The 21,007-nt window shown below is 60.5% G+C and overlaps 1 protein-coding gene across 5 annotated transcripts in view; it reads right to left on the reverse strand.

Annotated features, from left to right (window-relative positions):
- TTC12 (tetratricopeptide repeat domain 12) overlaps window positions 1-21,007 on the reverse strand; it is a 187,655-nt gene that overhangs the window by 91,652 nt on the left and 74,996 nt on the right. For all 5 annotated transcript variants that reach the window (XM_061551075.1, XM_061551074.1, XM_061551078.1 and 2 more), the window contains exons 15-17: window positions 17,281-17,347; window positions 10,056-10,199; window positions 55-177 (exon numbers count right to left, since the gene is read on the reverse strand). In XM_061551075.1, the coding sequence (XP_061407059.1) occupies window positions 55-177; window positions 10,056-10,199; window positions 17,281-17,347 (334 nt within the window). The remainder of the gene's footprint in view (window positions 1-54; window positions 178-10,055; window positions 10,200-17,280; window positions 17,348-21,007) is intronic.

Below are 21,007 nucleotides of genomic sequence, written 5' to 3' on the forward strand. Positions count from 1 at the left end.
GGCTACACGGGGGGGGAGGGGTCTTGAACTTTGTCCATTGTGCGCGCGCGTCACCTTCACGGTGTCATTGTCCTCCTCCGCGAGTCGCAGCAGCAGCCCCACGAGGTCGCCGAGCAGAGCCCCGACGAGCGGAGCAGCGTCCTGGGGCCTGGCACAGCTGTCCTGCACACAGCGCTCCTGCACACAGCGGCGTCCAACGTCAGCGTCTCCTCCTCCTCACCCTCCTCCTCACCCTCATCCTCACCCTCCTTCTCACCCTCCTCACCTCATCTTCACCCTTCTCACCCTCCTCCTTACCCTCCTCCTCACCCTCACCCTCATCCTCCTCCACCTCCTCATCCTCACCTTCATCCTCCTCACCCTCTTCCTCACCCTCTTCCTCACCCTCCTCCTCACCCTCCTCCTCACTCTTCTCCTCACTCTTCTCCTCACCCTCCTCCTCACCCTCCTCCTCACCCTCCTCCTCACCCTCCTCCTCACCCTCCTCCTCACCCTCCTCCTCACCCTCCTCCTCACCCTCCTCCTCACCCTCCTCCTCACCCTCCTCCTCACCCTCCTCCTCACCCTCCTCCTCACCCTCCTCCTCACCCTCCTCCTCACCCTCCTCCTCACCCTCCTCCTCACCCTCCTCCTCACCCTCCTCCTCACCCTCCTCCTCACCCTCCTCCTCACCCTCCTCCTCACCCTCCTCCTCACCCTCCTCCTCACCCTCCTCCTCACCCTCCTCCTCACCCTCCTCCTCACCCTCCTCCTCACCCTCCTCCTCACCCTCCTCCTCACCCTCCTCCTCACCCTCCTCCTCACCCTCCTCCTCACCCTCCTCCTCACCCTCCTCCTCACCCTCCTCCTCACCCTCCTCCTCACCCTCCTCCTCACCCTCCTCCTCACCCTCCTCCTCACCCTCCTCCTCACCCTCCTCCTCACCCTCCTCCTCACCCTCCTCCTCACCCTCCTCCTCACCCTCCTCCTCACCCTCCTCCTCACCCTCCTCCTCACCCTCCTCCTCACCCTCCTCCTCACCCTCCTCCTCACCCTCCTCCTCACCCTCCTCCTCACCCTCCTCCTCACCTCATCTTCCTCAAATCCCACAACATGGACCTTTTTTTGCCACTATCAAAGTAGGAAAGCATCAGAATAGTTCTTACCCTTTTTGGCAATAAAACAGCAAGTGCTAAGATGTTCAAACATTAAATAGAAACCTTTCGCAAGGAATCAAGTCTGCATTAACCACCCACAGCACTTGCGGTGATCAGTTGCAAAGACAAAGCCATATCTAATTGTTATCTCTGCATATTCACTACAAGTACTCTGTGTGGTTAATGCAGACTCCATTACTTGCACAAGGCTTCTGGTGTTTGAACATCTTAACACAACTCCTGTTTTATTGCCCGAAAGGGTAAAAACCCTATTCTTGTGTTTTTCAAACCCCACACTTCACTTTTGTTAACGGTCACAGCGATGCCTCTTGACAAGGCAGCGATTCAACTGGACACACATGGGGATATCGTGGAGCTGGTTTCACGACCCGCTGGGGCATCATCACCACGCGTGGCCAACAACTCAGAAGCGACGCAGATCCTTCATGGGACCTTGTTGTATCCTTCACGGTACTGCCCCGAGTGACCGGCCTGTCCCCTCCTCACCCCACAAGCCAACAGCAGCACCAGACTGTGTGTGTCTGTGTGAGAGTGCGCGCAGGATCAGCGCGACTTCTCTATGTCCCACGGGGCTTTTGTAAACATCTCATCGGAGAGACGCGCTCCCTGCCCTGCGGGACGGACACAAGCCAGAACCCCCTTGGTTGACTCCCGTGAAGGTGCGGCCCTGGGACAGCTTTCTCGCGACACTGCTGGCGGAAAGGCCTCCCCCACTTGACTGATCCCCTCGAGAGGGAACGCTGGGCTACTCTGCCACACTGGACATACGACGTGAACTACAGACTATGTATCTATGCTGAACTTCCTTCGCACCGTACATAGCCAACCGTCATAGTCGGAGGTGCGGGCAAGAGTAGCTGGGGCTACCCACCGGTTTGCTCCGACGTTGGCCCGACGTTGGGCCGACGTTGCGCGTCTAGCGAGCCAGTAAATGTGCCGCGTTGGGGGCCCACGCGCACATCGCGCCTCGCTCAGATGAGCGGGCGGGGGATTGTTCCGGTGAGGCGGAGAGGGTCATTCGAGTGAGCGCCCTGCAGGTGAGCGCCTGGAGCGTCACGCAGCACGGAGCAGTCTCCAGTCTGGCTCCAGCCAATCCACACCGCCCCCCTCCCACCGCCCCCCTCCCACCGCCCCCCCCCCCACCCCACCGCCCCCTCCCACCGCCCCCCCACCCCACCGCCCCACCCCCACCGCCCCCCTCCCACCGCCCCCCTCGCAAACAGCCACGGCCGCCTCAACTGCGCCGGCGCGTCGCGTCCCACCAGGCGTCGGCAAACTCTCTCAATGAAACAAACATCGCCGCCGGTTCGTGCACACAGACACAGGGCCGCGGGCGAGCGAGGGAGAGAGCGAGGGAGCGAGGGAGCTTCGATGCGCGGGGTGGGGGTTGAGGGGGGCCTGGCGACGTGAATTGTTGATGGGACATCTCCGCCTGTGATGCCATCGCCACCGCGGCCGCGTTATCGCGACTCGCGCCGAGGGAGGCTCCTCGTTAACTCGCCGGGAGAGGCGCTGCAGGGCTCCGCCGCCTGCGTGCTGGCCGTGCTGGTGGTGGTGGTGATGATGCGCTGCCTTTGAAGTGCGCTTCTGGTGCAACATCAAACTCCGTTCACCCCGGCGGCCACACTTTTGGCCGCGCTCTCGCGACAGGAGGCGTTTTGTGACTGAGACAGAGAGGGGGGGGGGGCGGCTGGCGGACACTCCACGTCGATCTGCTCGTCACCGGACTTTGTGGGTGAGGAAGATAACGCGCGCGCTTTCGACCAAAGCGATTCGGATGAAGATGAACGCTGCCCAACGCGCGATAAGCCCACTCCGGTCAGACCGCCCGCATCCCGCGAGCGGCGAGTCTCGTTCCGACTGCCCGTGTGAGACCGCCTGCCTGGGAACGCCGGGTGGTCTCGTGCAGAATACACAAGACCTTGGCTGCAGGGGTGGCCAGGGGAATTAGCACCGCCGTAGATTGTTGAATCTGTCTGTGCAAAAAGTGCGTTCCAATTGCAGGGACCTCTTGAAAAAAAAAAGTCTTGAGACTCGGTGAAGCTATTCTGGTGGATATATATACGGCGGTGATCATGGAGCTGGGGAGGGAGGGATGGAGGGAGGGAGGGGAGGGAGGGGAGGGGGAGGGAGAGGAGGGGAGGGGAAGGAGGGATGTAGGGGGGGAGGGGAAGGAGGGAGGGGAGGGGAGGCCGTTCCTCGATGCCCCCTCTCACTCAGGCGGGCGCAGCACCGTGAGGCGCCGACACGCAGCTCTGGCCACCAAGTGGCACTCCCCAAACAAACAACAAAGACAAAGACCCCCCGTGTAGCCTTGACGAACTGTTGGGGCAAGTGCTGTGAGCGAATAGCTCCTCTATGAAGGTCGGCACAGGTGGTTGGTGGCCAGCACCACGCCCGTCGGCCTTTGCCTACCCAGCGGCGATGTTTTACATGTCGTACCAGGCACATATTTGCGGCTAAGTCGACCTGGGGGAGGCCCCAAACCGGTTCAGATAATCGTCACTGGGGTTGGCCGTGAGCGGGAATCGAACTCGGGTCGCCGGGATCGTACCACCACCATTGCCAGTGAGCCCAGCACTGCCCTGCAGCAGTTCGAACCTGAAACTGGGCCAGAATTATGATCGCGTGTGAACAATTGTTTCTTAAATTATGCACTCCCAGAGGCGATGCTGCTGATGCGATGTCGGGAAATAAAATACAGTGTGTCTTTTACTGATACTGCTCTGTGTGAGTCTGTGGGTCTCTGCGCGAGTCTGTGTGGGTCTATGTGGGCATGTGGGTCTCCGCGCGAGTCTGTGTGAGTCTGTGGGTCTGTGTGAGTCTTTGTGGGTCTGTGTGAGTCTGTGTGAGTTTGTGGGTCTGTGTGAGTCTGTGTGGGTCTGTGTGGGTCTGTGTGAGTCTGTGGGTCTGTGTGTCTGTGTGGGTCTGTGTGAGTCTGTGAGTCTGTGTGGGTCTGTGGGTTTGCGTGAGTTTGTATGAGTCTGTGGGTCTGTGTGAGTCTACATGTCTAACCATGGACCACAGAGCAACGCCACTGCGCGTTCCGACCACTCGCCAACAGCGTTGCAGACATCCACCACCACGAGGCTGCTCCCGAAGCCGCCCACCGGCTCGCTCTCCCTGGCTCGGCAGGTTGACTCCGCGACCTCGCCGCTCAGACGTACAGGGCCGCAGAGATTGCGGCGAGCCCCCCTCTCCCATCGCCCCCCCCCCCAACCCCCTACTGCTACCCCCCGCCCGGCACAGCAGCGACGAGCATGGCCGCGCCGTTGTGGGCAGCGCGGCGCGAGACGCGGGGCCTCCATGAATCACGGAAAGCGCCGCGCGCCGTTCTTCCCTCCATCCCTTCCACGGGGAGAGGGGGACACGTGGAGAGGGGGACACGGGGAGAGGGGGACACGGGGAGAGGGGGACACGTGGAGAGGGGGACACGGGGAGAGGGGGACACGGGGAGAGGGGGACACGGGGAGAGGGGGACACGTGGAGAGGGGGACACGGGGAGAGGGGGACACGGGGAGAGGGGGACACGTGGAGAGGGGGACACGGGGAGAGGGGGACACGGGGAGAGGGGGACACGGGGAGAGAGGGACACGGGACACGGGGAGAGGGGGACACGTGGAGAGGGGGACACGGGGAGAGGGGGACACGGGGAGAGGGGGACACGGCGAGAGGGGGACACGGGGAGAGGGGGACACGGGGAGAGGGGGGGAGAGGGGGACACGGGGAGAGGGGGACACGGGGAGAGGGGGACACGGGGAGAGGGGGACACGGGGAGAGGGGAACACGGGGAGAGGCGAGACACGTGGAGAGGGGGACACGGGGAGAGGGGGGACACGGGGAGAGGGGGACACGGGGAGAGGGGGACACGGGGAGAGGGGGAGAGGGGAAGGGGAGACACGGGAGAGGGGGACACGGGAGAGGGGGACACGGGGAGAGGGGGACACGGGGAGAGGGGGGACACGGGGAGAGGGGGACACGGGACACGGGGAGAGGGGGACACGTGGAGAGGGGGACACGGGGAGAGGGGACACGGAGAGAGGGGGACACGGGGAGAGGGGGCCACGGGGAGCGGGGGGAGGGGGGGACACGGGGACGAGGGGGACACGGGGATGAGGGGGACACGGGGAGAGGGGGACACGGGGACGAGGGGAACACGGGGAGAGGCGAGGACACGTGGAGAGGGGGACACGGGGAGAGGGGGGACACGGGGAGAGGGGGACACGGGGAGAGGGGGGACACGGGGAGGAGGGGGGGAGAGGGGGACACGGGGAGAGGGGGACACGGGGAGAGGGGGACACGTGGAGAGGGGGACACGGGACACGGGGAGAGGGGGACGTGGGAGAGGGGGACACGTGGAGAGGGGACACGGGGAAGAGGGGGGACACGGGGAGAGGGGGACGTGGGGAGAGGGGGACACGTGGATGAGGGGGGACACGGGACACGGGGAGAGGGGGACACGTGGATGAGGGGGACACGGGGAGAGGGGGACACGGGACACGGGGAGAGGGGGACACGTGGAGAGGGGGACACGGGGAGAGGGGGACACGGGACACGGGGAGAGGGGGACACGGGGAGAGGGGGACACGTGGAGAGGGGGACACGGGGAGAGGGGGACACGGGACACGGGGAGAGGGGGACGTGGGGAGAGGGGGACACGGGGAGAGGGTGACACGGGGAGAGGGGAACACGGGGAGAGGGGGACACGGAAAGAGGGGGACACGGGGAGAGGGGGACACGGGGAGAGGGGGGAGAGGGGGACACGGGGAGAGGGGGACACGGGACACGGGGAGAGGGGGACACGTGGAGAGGGGGACACGGGACCACGGGGAGAGGGGGACACGTGGAGAGGGGGACACGGGACACGGGGAGAGGGGGACACGGGGAGAGGGGGACACGGGACACGGGGAGAGGGGGACACGGGGAGAGGGGGACACGGGGAGAGGGGGACGCGGGGAGAGGGGGACACGTGGAGAGGGGGACACGGGGAGAGGGGGACACGTGGAGAGGGGGACACGGGGAGAGGGGGACACGGGGAGAGGGGGACACGGGACACGGGGAGAGGGGGACACGGGGAGAGGGGGACACGGGGAGAGGGGGACGAGGGGAGAGGGGGACACGGGGAGAGGGGAACACGAGAGAGAGAGGAGAAGGGGGTACGGGGAGAGGGGGACACGGGGAGAGGGGGACGCGGGGAGAGGGGGACACGGGGAGAGGGGGGAGAGGGGGACACGAGAGAGAGGGGAGAGGGGGATACGGGGAGAGGGGGACACGGGGAGAGGAGGACACGGGGAGAGGGGGGAGAGGGGGACACGGGGAGAGGGGGACACGGGACACGGGGAGAGGGGGACACGTGGAGAGGGGGACACGGGACACGGGGAGAGGGGGACACGTGGAGAGGGGGACACGGGGAGAGGGGGACACGGGACACGGGGAGAGGGGGACACGGGGAGAGGGGGACACGGGGAGAGGGGGACACGGGGAGAGGGGGACACGGGGAGAGGGGGACACGTGGATGAGGGGGACACGGGGAGAGGGGGACACGTGGAGAGGGGGACACGGGGAGAGGGGGACACGGGGAGAGGGGGACACGGGACACGGGGAGAGGGGGACACGGGGAGAGGGGGACACGGGGAGAGGGGGACACGGGACACGGGGAGAGGGGGACGTGGGAGAGGGGGACACGGGGAGAGGGGGACACGAGAGAGAGAGGAGAAGGGGTACGGGGAGAGGGGGACACGGGGAGAGGGGGACGCGGGGAGAGGGGGACACGGGGAGAGGGGGGAGAGGGGGACACGAGAGAGAGGGGAGAGGGGGATACGGGGAGAGGGGGACACGGGGAGAGGGGGACACGGGGAGAGGGGGACACGGGGAGAGGGGGACACGGGGAGAGAGGAACACGGGACACGAGGAGAGGGGGACACGGGGAGAGGGGGACGTGGGGAGAGGGGGACACGTGGAGAGGGGGACACGGGACACGGGGAGAGGGGGACACGGGGAGAGGGGGACACGGGGAGAGGGGCACACGGGGAGAGGGGGACACGGGGAGAGGGGGGAGAGGGGGACACGAGAGAGAGGGGAGAGGGGGATACGGGGAGAGGGGGACACGGGGAGAGGGTGACACGGGGAGAGGGGAACACGGGGAGAGGGGGACACGGGGAGAGGGGGGAGAGGGGGACACGAGAGAGAGGGGAGAGGGGGATACGGGGAGAGGGGGACACGGGGAGAGGGGGACACGGGGAGAGGGTGACACGGGGAGAGGGGAACACGGGGAGAGGGGGACACGGGGAGAGGGGGAAGAGGGGGACACGAGAGAGAGGGGAGAGGGGGATACGGGGAGAGGGGGACACGGGGAGAGGGGGACACGGGGAGAGGGACACGGGGAGAGGGACACGGGGAGGCCCGAGCTGTCGCATCGGTGCGAGACGGGGCGACCGCCGGAGATAAAACCGTTCACGATTCATTAAAACATTCACCGTGAACCATTCACCGTGAACCATTCACCGTGAACCATTCACCGTTAACCATTCACCGTGAACCATTCACCGTTAACCATTCACCGTGAACCCCGCATTGGATTTCCCCGTAAAGAGCGGCGCGTGCCACTCACTCGAGCGGTCTGAGCGACGGGCGGAGGCCGGGAGAGTGGGGAGCCGAGCTCCCCGCCAGCCCGAGAGCGGAGCACGAGGCTGGGCACTCGCTCGACAACGGCCGCCGCCTGACGGCGACACCTTGACGGCGTTGCCATGGCGACGCCAGGATGACGCCACCGCGGCACAAAGAGAAGCGCGGCGCCATCCGTGGCTGTCAGCTTCCTGCCTCTGTTCAGGTCAAAGTTCAAGTCGGGACCTTTCTCTTCTTCTCGTCTGCCCAGAGCCGTCCCTAGGGTACACGGCGACCGTCCCGGGCCCCGCACATGGCTGCGCTTCGACATCGCGTTGTCAGATGCAAAACTTCCGCTTTAGTTGAAGGCGCCGGGCGGCCCACACGCGGTGATTCGCCCCGGGCCCCGCACCCCCCTACGGACGGCCCTGCCTAGATCAACATCAACATGAGAAACATGTGCGTGTGTATACCGTGGTACGTTGAGAGATATATACTGGATACGTACACCACTCTGGCATCGCAGGGACACCTGGTGACGGCCCTGGGGAGACAACCGGCTAGCAGTGAACAGATCGCGCCGACGATGACGGCACGAGGGCGCTGGGGACGGTGCAGAAGAAGAGACGTCGCGACGTGGAGTCGCTCCCATGGACGGAGGCGTTAGAGCGAGCGCCGCGTTTCATGCCATGGGCACGAGCGGTGGTTAAACAATAAAGGTGTTATACTCGTTGGTTCTTTCGGTAAAGTCACGTAGGTATAAAAAAAAAATATTTCACGACGTTTCGGGCGCAACACAAGCGTCCCTCATCAGGTGGGAATAAAGGTTTTGACTCTACAGAGAGGGCGGGGGGCGCCACCCCCACCCCCCCCCCCGAAACAACAAATACATCAGCCCGAGACGCCCATCAAACTCACTGCGGACGCGGCAGGCACGTGGCAGCGCTACCGACGTGAGCGAGGGCGACGCGGGGCACCGCCGAGTTCACGCGACGGCCGCACCACGGCGAGGCTGGCGGCCGGTCACGCACCGCGACGTCCCGCTCCAATTCAAATTTGTGTTGGCTTTGTTTTGTTATTTATCGCGACGCCGCGTGGGTCCGGACACGACTCCGTGGCCGTCAAATCGCGTTACTCGGGAGGAGGAAGAGGGAGAGTGGGGAGGCGCGCGGGGTCGCAGCGGCCCCGCGCGCCTCTCTCCTGGCAGGTATGCAAAAGGGGGGACGGCGATGGTGATGTGCCCATTGATCTCCGCTGCACGTTACTCACGCTAATTAATTCCCTGCTCGTTGCTTCTCTTACCCTCAGCGGCAGCAGCAGCAAGGAAAGCGCCTAACAGAATTAAACGCACGTGGTGTTGCGCGCCGTGTGTAATTTAGGTAACAAATAACGGGTTTGTCACAAGCGGCCTCTCTCGAATGAACCCTGCGGAATCTGCCTGCCTCCGCCTCCTCCTCCGCTAGAGAGGCGAGCAGCCCCCCCCCCCATGTCGCAGGCGGGCAGCTCGCAGCAGGGTCGACCCCGCTCTCGTGGTGCCTCCCCCCGAGTTTTGATTATTCCACGGCTGCCTCCCCCCCCACCCCCCCTCGAAGGACATCGGCTAAGGTCCGTGCAGCCGAGGGTTAAACTCAACCTCGTGACGCGGATCTACTCGGGCAGCGGCGTGGGGTTCGAGACGCTTCTCAGCGACCCTCCCTGCGTCTATTCCTGTGTTGTTACCTTTGAGCTCTTGGCACGTACGCACACACGCACAGGCCGCACTCACAACACAGACCGATTCCCCCCACCCTGTTTAGCCATCAACAGGCTGTTGGGGCGAGCCGACTGCTGTGCCGTCCGTGCTAGAGGCACTCCCCAGCGCTGTCTCAATGGCTTTCTACCGATGCTGTGTGGTGGACTTCCCCGCTCACATTGCTTAGCTGTTACTATCTCGGATGTCCGTGTTCTTGTCTTTCCGTATCCGCCTTTAGTCCCTCAACCCCCACCCCTAACGGGGATTGTGTCCTAGCCCTCGGTGAACAGAAACAAATCGATCAACTAAAACTACATTCGTCAAACAACAACGTTATGCATCGCAGTCTCAGTTGTAGCCGCGTCAGAGTCAGTGAGTCTCGTGGTGTCACTTCCTGTAGTCTGGTCGGCTACAGCTCGTCAGAATTACCTTGGGTGGGCTGGAGGGACATTTAGTGGGGCCGTGCCCACCCCAACAGCCCCTAGCACTCGAACATTTCCTCCGCTGATTTCCGAAAGGAAACGACCGCGCTGAGTGAGCTAGCCAGCTCCCCCCCCCCTCACCGCAAGGTCCAGGCACGCGTCCCAGAGCTCGCGGCGAGTCGCCAGGGCCGCCCGCACCGCTCCTCCGTAGCCCGCCAGGGTGGCGAGCGCCGCGACGCACGAGGCGAGGCGCTCCGCGTCGGGGCACGTGGGCTCGCCGCGGGCCTGCGGGGAGACACGCGCACGCCGCTGGAGCAGAAGCGATCCGGCGAGTGGTAGACAAGCTGGCGACGCCGGCCCCATTGAAGGGAGCCTCCGTTCCCGCAAGACGCGCGAACTCGCTTCCCACAAAGACAGAGACCCCCACCCTCGCGTGTAGCTTCAACATACCGTGAGGACAAGTGCTGTTAGCGAGCACCTATGGAGGCCCGGACGGCACACGATGGGGTGGGTGGGCCAGCACCACGTGCCTTTGTCTCTCTCGTGGTGATATTCACACAGCGCACCAGGTAGTCATTTGACAAAAAATGTCCAGTACCGGTTCAAATATTTGTCACTGGTGTTGGTGACCGTGAGCAGGAATCAAATTCGGGTCGCCGGGTTCGTAGCGCGGCGCGTTAACCGCTCCACGACTCGCTTCTACAAGGGCACGCGCGCACGTCACAACGCGCGCACGTTACAATGCGCGCGTGCTAATCGTGTTGATTCGCGCCATTACAAGAGAGTCCTTGGTAATAAACCATTTTCATTTTCTTTGGAAATATTTCCAATCTCGCTCGAGATGTAGGCGACTGGGAATTTGTGCTGCCGTGCGAACAGCGCCGCGTGCTTGCTCGCGATTGGTTCCGGGGTGTTGTGGTCTTCCTTAAGTACCCTTGGACGGACGAACAATAATATATCAATTTCGCGCGGCCTTTTGAGTGCCGTGCCGTCGCACGCGTGGACTTCATGCAGGCACTCTCTGGCTTCCTCCCACGGACACAACAACTCGTGAATGGACATGGCCAACACCCCCCCCCCCCCCTGATGCGGGGCCCATCACGACAAATCCAAATCACGCCACCTCCGCAAAAAGCGCAAGCCCCCCCCCCCGTTACCGTGTGGGTCGCTCGACATTGTCGGCATGTGACAGCCAGTCCTCCACGGGACAGGGTAAAAGCCTCCCCCCCCCCAAGACGTCGCCATCTATCGCACGGTCTCGCGAAGCAACGATTTCATTCATAATAAAGGTTGTTGGGTTGAACGTGCTACACCAACGATGTCGTCTCTCGCTCCTGCGTAGCAGCCCGATTCCATCGCTCCCTCCTTTGGGCTGCCGCTCCGTCGTTCGTCTCGACCGCCGGTCATCGTTCCGAACGAGGCGCGGCTCGACTCGGGGGCGAGTGGGAGAGGCGCTTCGGCTGCCGCCGCCGTCCTCCGCGCGCGCTCGCGCAGCGTCACACACGAGCCGGCGGCGTCGCCACCTCGATCGGCAACTCGTCACCCCCCCCCCCCCAACCTCCACCCCCACCACTCCACCGCCGCCACCAGAAACTCAGCCACCCACGCTGCAATTGACTTTAAACACAGGAAAGCCACGCTTCGAACCAGGGCAGCTCACGCCGAGATGGCAAAACACCGCCCTCAGCTGCGGCGCAGAGAGCCGCGAGGGCCGCCAACTCGTGGTTGCGATTACGATCGTCAACATCATTTCGAGCAGTCGTATGTATAGGGCGCTTCAAAACAATGTGAACACTTACATGGGACTCTCGTTTTTAATGGGAAAATAACGAATAATGCACTGTAACATGATCACAAATGTATGTTAATAGCTTCAGAAAAATCAAAAAGTCTCTACTTGTTCGCCATCATTGTCGACACGTGGCCTGGAGTCTTCTCCAGGTGGTCTCCAGAGCCCGGAGGCAGCACTTCTCGTGGTATTGTTGCAAATTCACGGAAGTGTGAACATTTATTTTAAGCACCCCCCTGTATTACAATTAAAGGGGCAGTGACGCGCCGCGCCGTGTTCGATTGAACGGCGAGGGAGCGGGCGGCGCTTCCAATAAAACCTGTAGCGACACGGGGGCCCAGGGGCAGAGACTCACGCACGTGGAGCAGACGGAACCGCGGGGTCACTGGGCAGGCAATTACGCACGGCCGAGGAGGGGGAGGGAGGGTGACGCAATGAATGTGGGGGGGAGGTGGACAAGAATACGAGGATGACGAGAGAGGGGAAATAGGCAGGGCGGAGGAGGCGAAAAGGGGGAAGTGGAGAGATATGTAAATTTCATCACGGGGAGAGGGGGGGCAGGAGGAAGACGCCGCGGAGCATGGGAGGAGGAGGCGGCTACACGTGACAGGCACAGAGGGTAAGGAATTCTGTCAGGGTCATCATAAAACTTGTTACAAGCGTATTAATCATAAGTGGAGTCTAATTAAACACGCTAATGATGCGCGAGTCTAAGTGTACTGAGACGGGCCGTCCATTCCCACAAGTCCGCGTGGCGGCGGCTAATGAGACGCAGCTAGTCACGCCACAGCACGCGGACACGCGGCCAGACACGCGGACAAGGAGCCAGATACACAGACACACGGACACGCACGTAAACGCACGCGGGCGATTGACAGCGGGAAACACGAGAGCTGCAATTTTGAGAAAGCACAAAGCGGGAACAGCGAAGGCATTCGTTTGCCTATCCGACGCCCACGCAATAACACAACCGCACAAAGACAAAGATACCCCGAATAGCCTTAAGCACGGTTGGGGTAAGTGCCGTTCGCCAGTTGCACCAATGAAGGCCCCGAACGGGCACACGATGGGGTGGGTGGCCAACACCACGCGAGGTTCATAGCGCCCACCACTACGCTACCGCCCCCCCCCCTCCCAAATACAGATCCCCCGTGTAGCCTGAAACAAATTGTTGGGGCAAGTGCTGTCAGCGAGCATCTCGCACACATACATGCACACACGCCCTCCCGTGATGGATGTTCCATGAAGGGAGCCGTGCCAAACCGGTTATTAACTGCAGGGAGCAGAGCGTGGGGGTGTGTGGATGTTGGGTCACTCCGTGCCAAGGTGCGCACTACCGGCCTCGGCAATGCAGCAGCCGCAAGACCACCACACTACCACTACTCACAACCACCGTCAACAACACAACACCCGCACTACCACCACCACTCACTACCATCACCAATAACACAACAACCGCACTCCCACTCACTGGGATCCCTGCAGGAACACGCCACCACCGCGGATGAAAACCACACTACCAGACAAAAGGTCGGTACAGTGATTAGAATCGCAGTGTACTCTGCGGATGATGACGGTGGTGGTGGTTATGCACGTGTGTGCGGTGGATGGGTATGCTTGGCCATCACGATGGGGCGGCCTGTGTTTGGGGGGCGGTGGCGCAGCGGTTAGCGCACGGCACTACGATTCCCGCTCACGACAAACACAGGTAACGATTATTTGCATTGGTCCTGGGCCTCCCTTATGTCGACTCGGCCTCAAATGAGCACCTGGTGCGGTGCGTAAACGTCGTCACGAAGCAGACAAAGGCGGCCCGGCGTGGTGTTGACCACCCACTCCCGCTTGAGCAATGCTCGCTAATAGCGGCCACAGCGGGTTCAGTACCCATCGTGAACTTTTTTTAATTAAAATAATCTCAACGTTATTCTAAAAGCAGTTTAAAATATATCAATGAGCCACCCGCTGCGCGCAAGGCGGCAGGCTCAGCCAATCCCCCTCGAGCTCCCAGCTCTCTGGCCCAGCCACCGTACATTGTCGGAGAGCCCTCCCTTCGTGAATTATCCCGTTATTAAATGCCGCTGTTCTACGAATACATCACTCCGTTGTTTGAGTAGTCATCATCTCGGGTGTATGTCCATATGATCCGATAAACCGGCTTGCCCCTTTAAATCCCACAGACATCTCGCACGCGCGTAGGCACGAGGAAGGCGCAGCGTGCGATGGCGATGCAGCGCCCAGCGAGGAGGAGACGTCCCCATAGGACTGCCGCCTTGCCCGCAGCCAGGGCTAGCGCCTTCAAAGCGGCGCAGTGTCCAGTAACAGAGTTCAACACAGCAGTAGCACTACTGGATCTCGGTACGAATGCATTTCTGCTGCTGCCGGCGCCCCGAACACAGACGCCAAGGTCACGGGCCGTACCGGGGTCAGACCCGGCACAGGTGTCAACCTCTAACGCACGCCCATCACTCAGGAGCGGGCGAGCGCCGTTGGCGACGATAACGAGACTTCGATCGGAACCGAGGCACTCGCGGGATAGCAACACCAGCAAGACTTCGGCCCCGACAAGAGCCTCGTCCCTCTGCGGAGGCACTGCCCGATGATTGCAATCAGCCCGCAAATCAACTCGGAGCGCCGCGATTCTGCTGCTGCTAGTGAAGTGTGTCAGCCAGCGGCGGTCATCAGCGCGGTTCATAGCCGAACTGATTCGTGCCTTTTCTCTCTCTCTCTCTCGCACTCACACGAATCGTTGAAATTGTGTTACGAGCATGGGACCTTCCAGAGATGTTCACAACGGTGCAGCATCACGGAACAAAAATGTTACCCACCTACACATAAAAGATCGCCGCCATTGTTGTTGGTGACCATCTTTGTTTTGTAGGTGACGAACGTTTTTTGTTTCTTGTTTAGTGACACTCGTAAGATGGCCCGTCCCCAATTTGGTGCTTGTATCGCTATCGAAACGATGACCTCGTGTCATCTGCTCCATCGCACCGCGTGACTGGTCGTGGAGACGCGGTAACGCCACGTGGCCGCGCACACCGGCACGTGTCACGTGATGTTCGGGCGGAATGAATCGGCCCGGTGACCCACGACCCAATGACTTGACCTCTGCGACCGACATGACCTGACCCCGAGGTAACTTGCGGGTGTTGCGGGGTGGTGGTTCCGTGTGGGGGCACGACGACACTCAGCCGGTGTCAGAAGCTTTATCTTCCCCCAGAATTTGTATTCATACCAGCAGCCGACGGGGGACACGTGACTCCCCATCCCGAATATTCACACCCCGGTATTTGTATTCTCCCAAAGCAATCTTGCTCTGGATATAAGTTTAATATCCGTGCATTTTAAAATACAATCCTGGCTCTGAGACCGCTTTTCAAATGTGTTTGAGAAGCGGTCTGTTTCATTTCAGCAGAGTTTGACTTTTCATAGCGTTTCTCTGTCCTAACTTTGTGAAAACCAATAGGGTTTTCTCTTACCTTTCTGGAGCAGTAACTAACCATAAATAACCCTTCTTCGCCAGAACTAACCATAGTTTACCCTAAATTACCTTATCTAACCCTAACATAACGAGCCCGAACCGACCCAAACTAATCCTAACTAACCATAACCAATCCTAACCATGTTTGCCAGTAGAGACAAAACTGTTTCCTTGCGAGTGCTGGTAAGCAGTGGGACCCACTTCAGAGCACCACCACTGAGACTGCCCCGGGCCTGGCTGGCATCGCTTTGTCCGGGGGGCTAACGCCGTGTCGGAGCGCTCGGCCACCAGCGGCTGTGACCTGGGTTTGAATCAAGGTCCCAGTGGCCTGTGATGATGCCGAGCTCTCAGGCGTAGTCAGCTGATGGGACTCAACTCTGCTCACAATTATGTCGGCATGTTTCACTTCTTATCATTCAATTATGTGAATTTCATTCCCATGGGACAAAAACTCGTTGCCATGGCATGACGTCATCTGTGAGGACTCCATTCAGGAACATTCTCCAACGGCAAGGTGGTGCGCTGCTCGCTTCGAGAGTTCCCAATGAGAAATCTCCTCTCCTCGCGACATCGTGCCTATTGCACAACCAGCATATAATTGGGATAAAAACCTGAACCTATGACCAACGACCCAGCCGTGACCTAGGTCCAGCCTCACCCTTAGCCGTGTCACGAGTTGTTTTGTAGCTCGGTCAATTCGTTCATTAGGGCGTCTAATCAATTTAAAATCGTGATCCATTCCTTGCCGTGTGCTCCATTACTCAAGGCCCCTTTAAAAAACGGCGGCCGCCCCACATCCTACGAACTCATGAAGGCGGGAAACCCCCTACAGCCCACGCCCATCGTGACATGGCTTACGATGCCGATGGCATCACTGAGCACCGCCCAACACCTCCAGTCCAGCGGCACACTTGGTGAAACACAGAGGCGAGACATCCCCCCCCCCTCTCCCAACTGCTTACACGCATGTATCCGACTACGGGAGGAATCTGACTGACAGCCTGTCGGGTCGACGATTGCTTAAGTGATCGGGATAACAGCCCGGCGCTAAATGTTTGTTTCACTTCTCCGGTGGCACGAGCAGCAACCGCCCCAAACCGCGTGGGAGCGAGGCGAGCAGCGCGGTCCCCGCCGTAGCGGCCGCAGGCCGCGCGCGTGCGGGGCTGGCGCTCCGGTAGAACCCATGAGCGTGGCGGGGTGCAATCACTGGAGAGCGGCAGCAGCAGCAGCAGGAGGAGTGGCAGGAAATGGTGAGTTAGAAGGCACTGCAGCTCACGAGGGTGAATGTGAATGCATTCATTTCGCCCGTGGAGAACGTGTGATTAAGTATTTACCGCGACAATTCCGGGTGGCCTCTATGATCACGAGGAGGGCCCACTTTACTCGCTCCGCGGCCCGTATCGCGCGAATCCGCGGCCGGCGGCGAAGGGGGAGGAGAAGAGAGGGGAGGGATTGTCTGGCGCCCGGCGGAGGGAGGAGGCTCGCTCGCTGGTGTGCCCAACTTGCCGCGTCCCTGCGCCGTCTCGCTGGGGTCGCGACGATGCGGCGCTACGAGAAAGCACGTGAAGACGCGGCGGAGAAAACGCGATGACAGTGGCACTGCGAGACGTCGTCCCCACTACGCAGTGCGAAACGCCGGCCGCAGCGCGGTCGCCGCACGGTGCGGAGGTTCGCGTGATTTGAATCAGGCAGGCCGCTCTGGTTACCACTGCGGCGTGTGCGGTATGGACCGTGCACGATCACGGCGGACGTTAAAGATCCCCGCGACGTCGACACGAGGAGCAGGAGGTCATCATCGCGTGTCCACGTCGCGGTGCAAATTTGCTACCTTGGAATCGCACACACACACACAGCGGCGAGCATCGCCACCGACTGGCAGATGCTCCCCAGGCGCCGAGTCACTTTTGCCGCACAGGGACAGCTGCAACCGGGGGTGCCCCTTGGATGTTTGAGATGAAATGGAGATTAAAGGTGCCTTGAGAGTTGCTTAGGCCTCTACCCATAGTGCCAAGTAAATGCAAGCAACAGATGATGATGGTGACGATGACGATGTTCAGCACGATTGTGAGGTTCAGGGAACAAGAATTGGACCTCACCAGGCAGCGCTCCAGCGGAGCGAGCAGCGCGGCCCGGGCCTCGTCCTCCCGCAGCCAGCGCCTGAATCTGCGGGGCGACAGGCAGCGAGTGAGCGAGCTCGGCAGTGACTGGGTGAGCGAGCGAGTGAGCAGTGACTGGGTGAGTTAGCGAGTGAGCAGTGACTGGGTGAGCGAGCTCGGCAGTGACTGGGTGAGCGAGCTCGGCAGTGACTGGGTGAGTTAGCGAGTGAGCAGTGACTGGGTGAGTTAGCGAGTGAGCAGTGACTGGGTGAGCGAGCTCTGCAGTGACTGGGTGAGCGAGCTCGGCAGTGACTGGGTGAGCGAGCGAGTGAGCAGCTGGTTAAATAGGTGGGTGGGTGAGTCGGTGCGTTTGCGAGTGAGTGAATGAGTGACTGGGTGAGTGAGTATAGGTGAGTAAATTTGCGGGTGGGTGAGTGGCTAAGCGAGTCGGTGTGGGGGAGTTTGTGGGTGAGTTAGAGGGCGATTGAATGAGCTGCTGATTGAATGAGTAAGCGAGCAAGAGAGAAAATTCGATGGGTGAGTGGGCGGGTGAGTGAGGGAGATTCTGAGTAATTGAATAAGAGAGTGAAATTGTGACTGAGTAAGCAAGTGAGTGAGTTATTGGGCGAGCGGGTGGGTGAGTGAATACGTATGCGTGAGTGAGCAATTGAGTTACTGAGCGAATAACACAATGAGTGAGTTTATGGGCGAGTGGGTGACAGATCGGGTAGGTTGGTGGGTGGTTGACTCAATGGTTGAGCGAGCAGCAGCGTTTCTGAATGAACAATTCGGTGAGCGAGCGAGGAGAGTGAGCGAGGAGAGTGAGCGATGACCGCACGGTTCACAGGAGCCGCCCTCACCCTTACCGCCCCCCCCCCCCGTTAACCCCCGCCGCTCCCAGGACGCCCAGCACCGATGACACGGCCGCCTTGTAGGGCCGAGGAGCGCGGCACGAAAGCCGTCCACGTGGCCTCGGGCGCGCGGCGGGGTAGCGAGCGGCGTTAGCGGAGCCGCTCCGCGGGTGCCAAAAATCAGCGCGCCTCCCCTGCCCACCACCCCTCCCCTCCCCTGCCCACCACCCCTCCCCTCCCCTCGGGAACACCGCGGCGCGTGCTTTTATTTGGCGTTTGTTGTTATTTAGCGAAGATACAACGTCTGGAGCACCGCGGCCCGCGTTGGTGCTCTTCACGTTTCTAAGCGGAGACGTCAAAGTCGCGCTGCCGTGACGACGGGGAACGAACGGACGAACGCTTCCTAATTGTTTACAAAATCCCACCGGGGTCCTCACCCGACACGCTCATAGATTTACATACAGTACACAAAGATCCCCCGTATAGCCTTAACAGGCTGTCGGGACAAGTGCTGTTATCGAGAACCTACAAAAGGCGGCACGGCACACGAGGGGCGGGTTGCCAGCACCACGCTCGACCGCCTTTGTCTTCCCAGTGGCGACGTTCACACACCTCACCAGTTATTAATTTGAGGCTGAGTTGACCTAGGGGGGGGGGCCAGGACCGATTCAGATAACCGTCACTGGCGTTGGTGGCCGTGAGCGGGAAACGAACGCGGGTGGCCGGGTTCGTAGCTGAGCACGCTTAACCGCTACACTACCGCTCCCTGCTATACACTGACACACACACACGCTGATTATACACTGGTCAAAAAAAATTCTGGCTTGGACTTTTGCAGCTGTTTTAGACTAATTTCAGGGTGCTAATTCCAAATCTGATCTCAGATTTGCTCTATCACATCATTTTTATGCTATCGGCATACCCCATTTTCATTGATTTTACCCGAAATTAACTCTGTCACTTATGATTGCAAGTTGTTGCGAGTCAGTGACTGGTTTAGTGTTAAAATATGGTGCTGTATTTTTATGTTAGTGTGTTTATAATATAATTTTATGTAGATATCCACATTTATTTAATATTTTTCTTCTGCAGTTTTTATTGAAAATGCAATATTTGATATCTCAAAAACCTGATGTGATAGACAAAAACTTATGCCAGATTTGGAATCCGAAATTACCTTAAAACCATTTGGAATACCTTATGCCAGAAAAAGTGTGTTGACCAGTGTTATATATTACGCACGAACGCCCGCGTGGCCATTGTCTATTGCGCGGGGCCTTGCGCGAAGTTTCCTCGAGGCCGCCACGCTCCCAGGCCGTCGTCTGCGCCGCCACCGCGCGCGCCTCGTCGACGGACGCCGAGCGGAGGGAAGGGACCCGGGGAGGAGAGGGGCGCGCTGTGTGGAGAGTCGTGGCCGAGCCCAGGGGGCGTTCGTGAAGCAGCTCGATCGGCGCCCGTAGAGTAACGACGCAGAATGAGGACGCGGCATAACGTCGCGTGGCTGCAGTCTACATGGAGCAATGTGGCATAGCGGTAGCTTGTGGCAGAAGTCCGCAGTTCGAATCCAGAAGGCCGCGCTGGTGAACACTGTGGTATCAACACCGTGGTAGTGGCCATACAATACTAGGCGCCATCCGTTGTGCAGGTGATGTTAACGACGGGATTGGAGCGGCGTAGAGGCCATTGCGAGCCGGCGTCGCGGTCCACGCTTGGAGATGGAAAAAACAAAAACTAGCACCGCAAATACCCCCAGCGGGTAACCACGCGTGGCAGGACCCTCCTTGAACAGGGCCCTTGAAACTCGGTGAGGCTTCCCTGGGCAAAGCAAGCGTAGCAACAACAACGTTCTTGCATATGTTGTTGTTGTCTTCCCCTGTCTGGTTACTTTGTCTCTAACTGCCCCGCCACGCCCCGCCGGTCCCTTCTCTGTGCGCAACGCCGACTCGGTACGGCGAGTACATAAACAACAAAACAACAACAACAGCAGCAGCAGCGGCTGCCCTCGCAGACACAGTGTGAATTCACTTTGGATTTACGTCGAAGCTGTGGGGGTCGGCGGGGGGGCGGCGGGGGGGGTGGTGGGGGGGGGGGCTGCGCTACTGAACCCCCCCCCCCCACACTTCCCTCACCCCGGGCTTCTCGCTAAAGTCAGCGCAAGCCTCGGCTGCTACAGCTGCTGCTACTACTGCTGCTGCTGCTGCTACAGCTGCTGCTACTACTGCTGCTGCTGCGCCTGAACCCGGCTAAATTGAAGTTGACGATTCGCGGCGTTTATAATAAAGTGGAGGGCTCACATTTAAAATGCAGTGAAAAATGTATGAGTTTGCGTGCGTTGCGCGGGTCGCTTTGAACAGCGCGTGTTTTATTCAGCAGCAGGAATCCGCGGGGCTCTAATGCCGTCTGTTCTCCTGGCTCGGCCTCTTGCGGGGACCCGTGCCACGGGGATTTTAAAATTAACATTCCACAGATTGGCCACCGAAGAACCATTAGCCCCCACCCCCGCCACCTCTTTTGCATAACACGAGCTCTTGAAAAACACATCTGCGCTTACAATTGCATTTGTGTTCAGATTTAATGCACTTAAATAATACATATTGAGCATCGCGGAAGTTTTATTTTGTATTACTACAATCCGGGCACACGTGTTTGGTTTGGGGTGTTTTCCTCTTCTCTCCCCATGCTCGCTGGCCGATGCGGTCGCGCCGAGACGAGCCGGGGGGAGCCGGGGGGAGCCGAGGAGAGCCGAGGGGAGCCGAGGAGAGCCGGGGGGAGCCGAGACGAGCCGAGGAGAGCCGAGGGGAGCCGGGGGGAGCCGGGGAGAGCCGTTCATTACCTGCGCCCCGCCGTGCGGAGGGCGCTGGACGAGGTCGCGGTTC

The sequence above is a fragment of the Lethenteron reissneri genome, chromosome 13, assembly GCF_015708825.2.
Source record: "Lethenteron reissneri isolate LAM-NWPU_2019-01 chromosome 13, ASM1570882v1, whole genome shotgun sequence".
NCBI lineage: Eukaryota > Metazoa > Chordata > Hyperoartia > Petromyzontiformes > Petromyzontidae > Lethenteron > Lethenteron reissneri.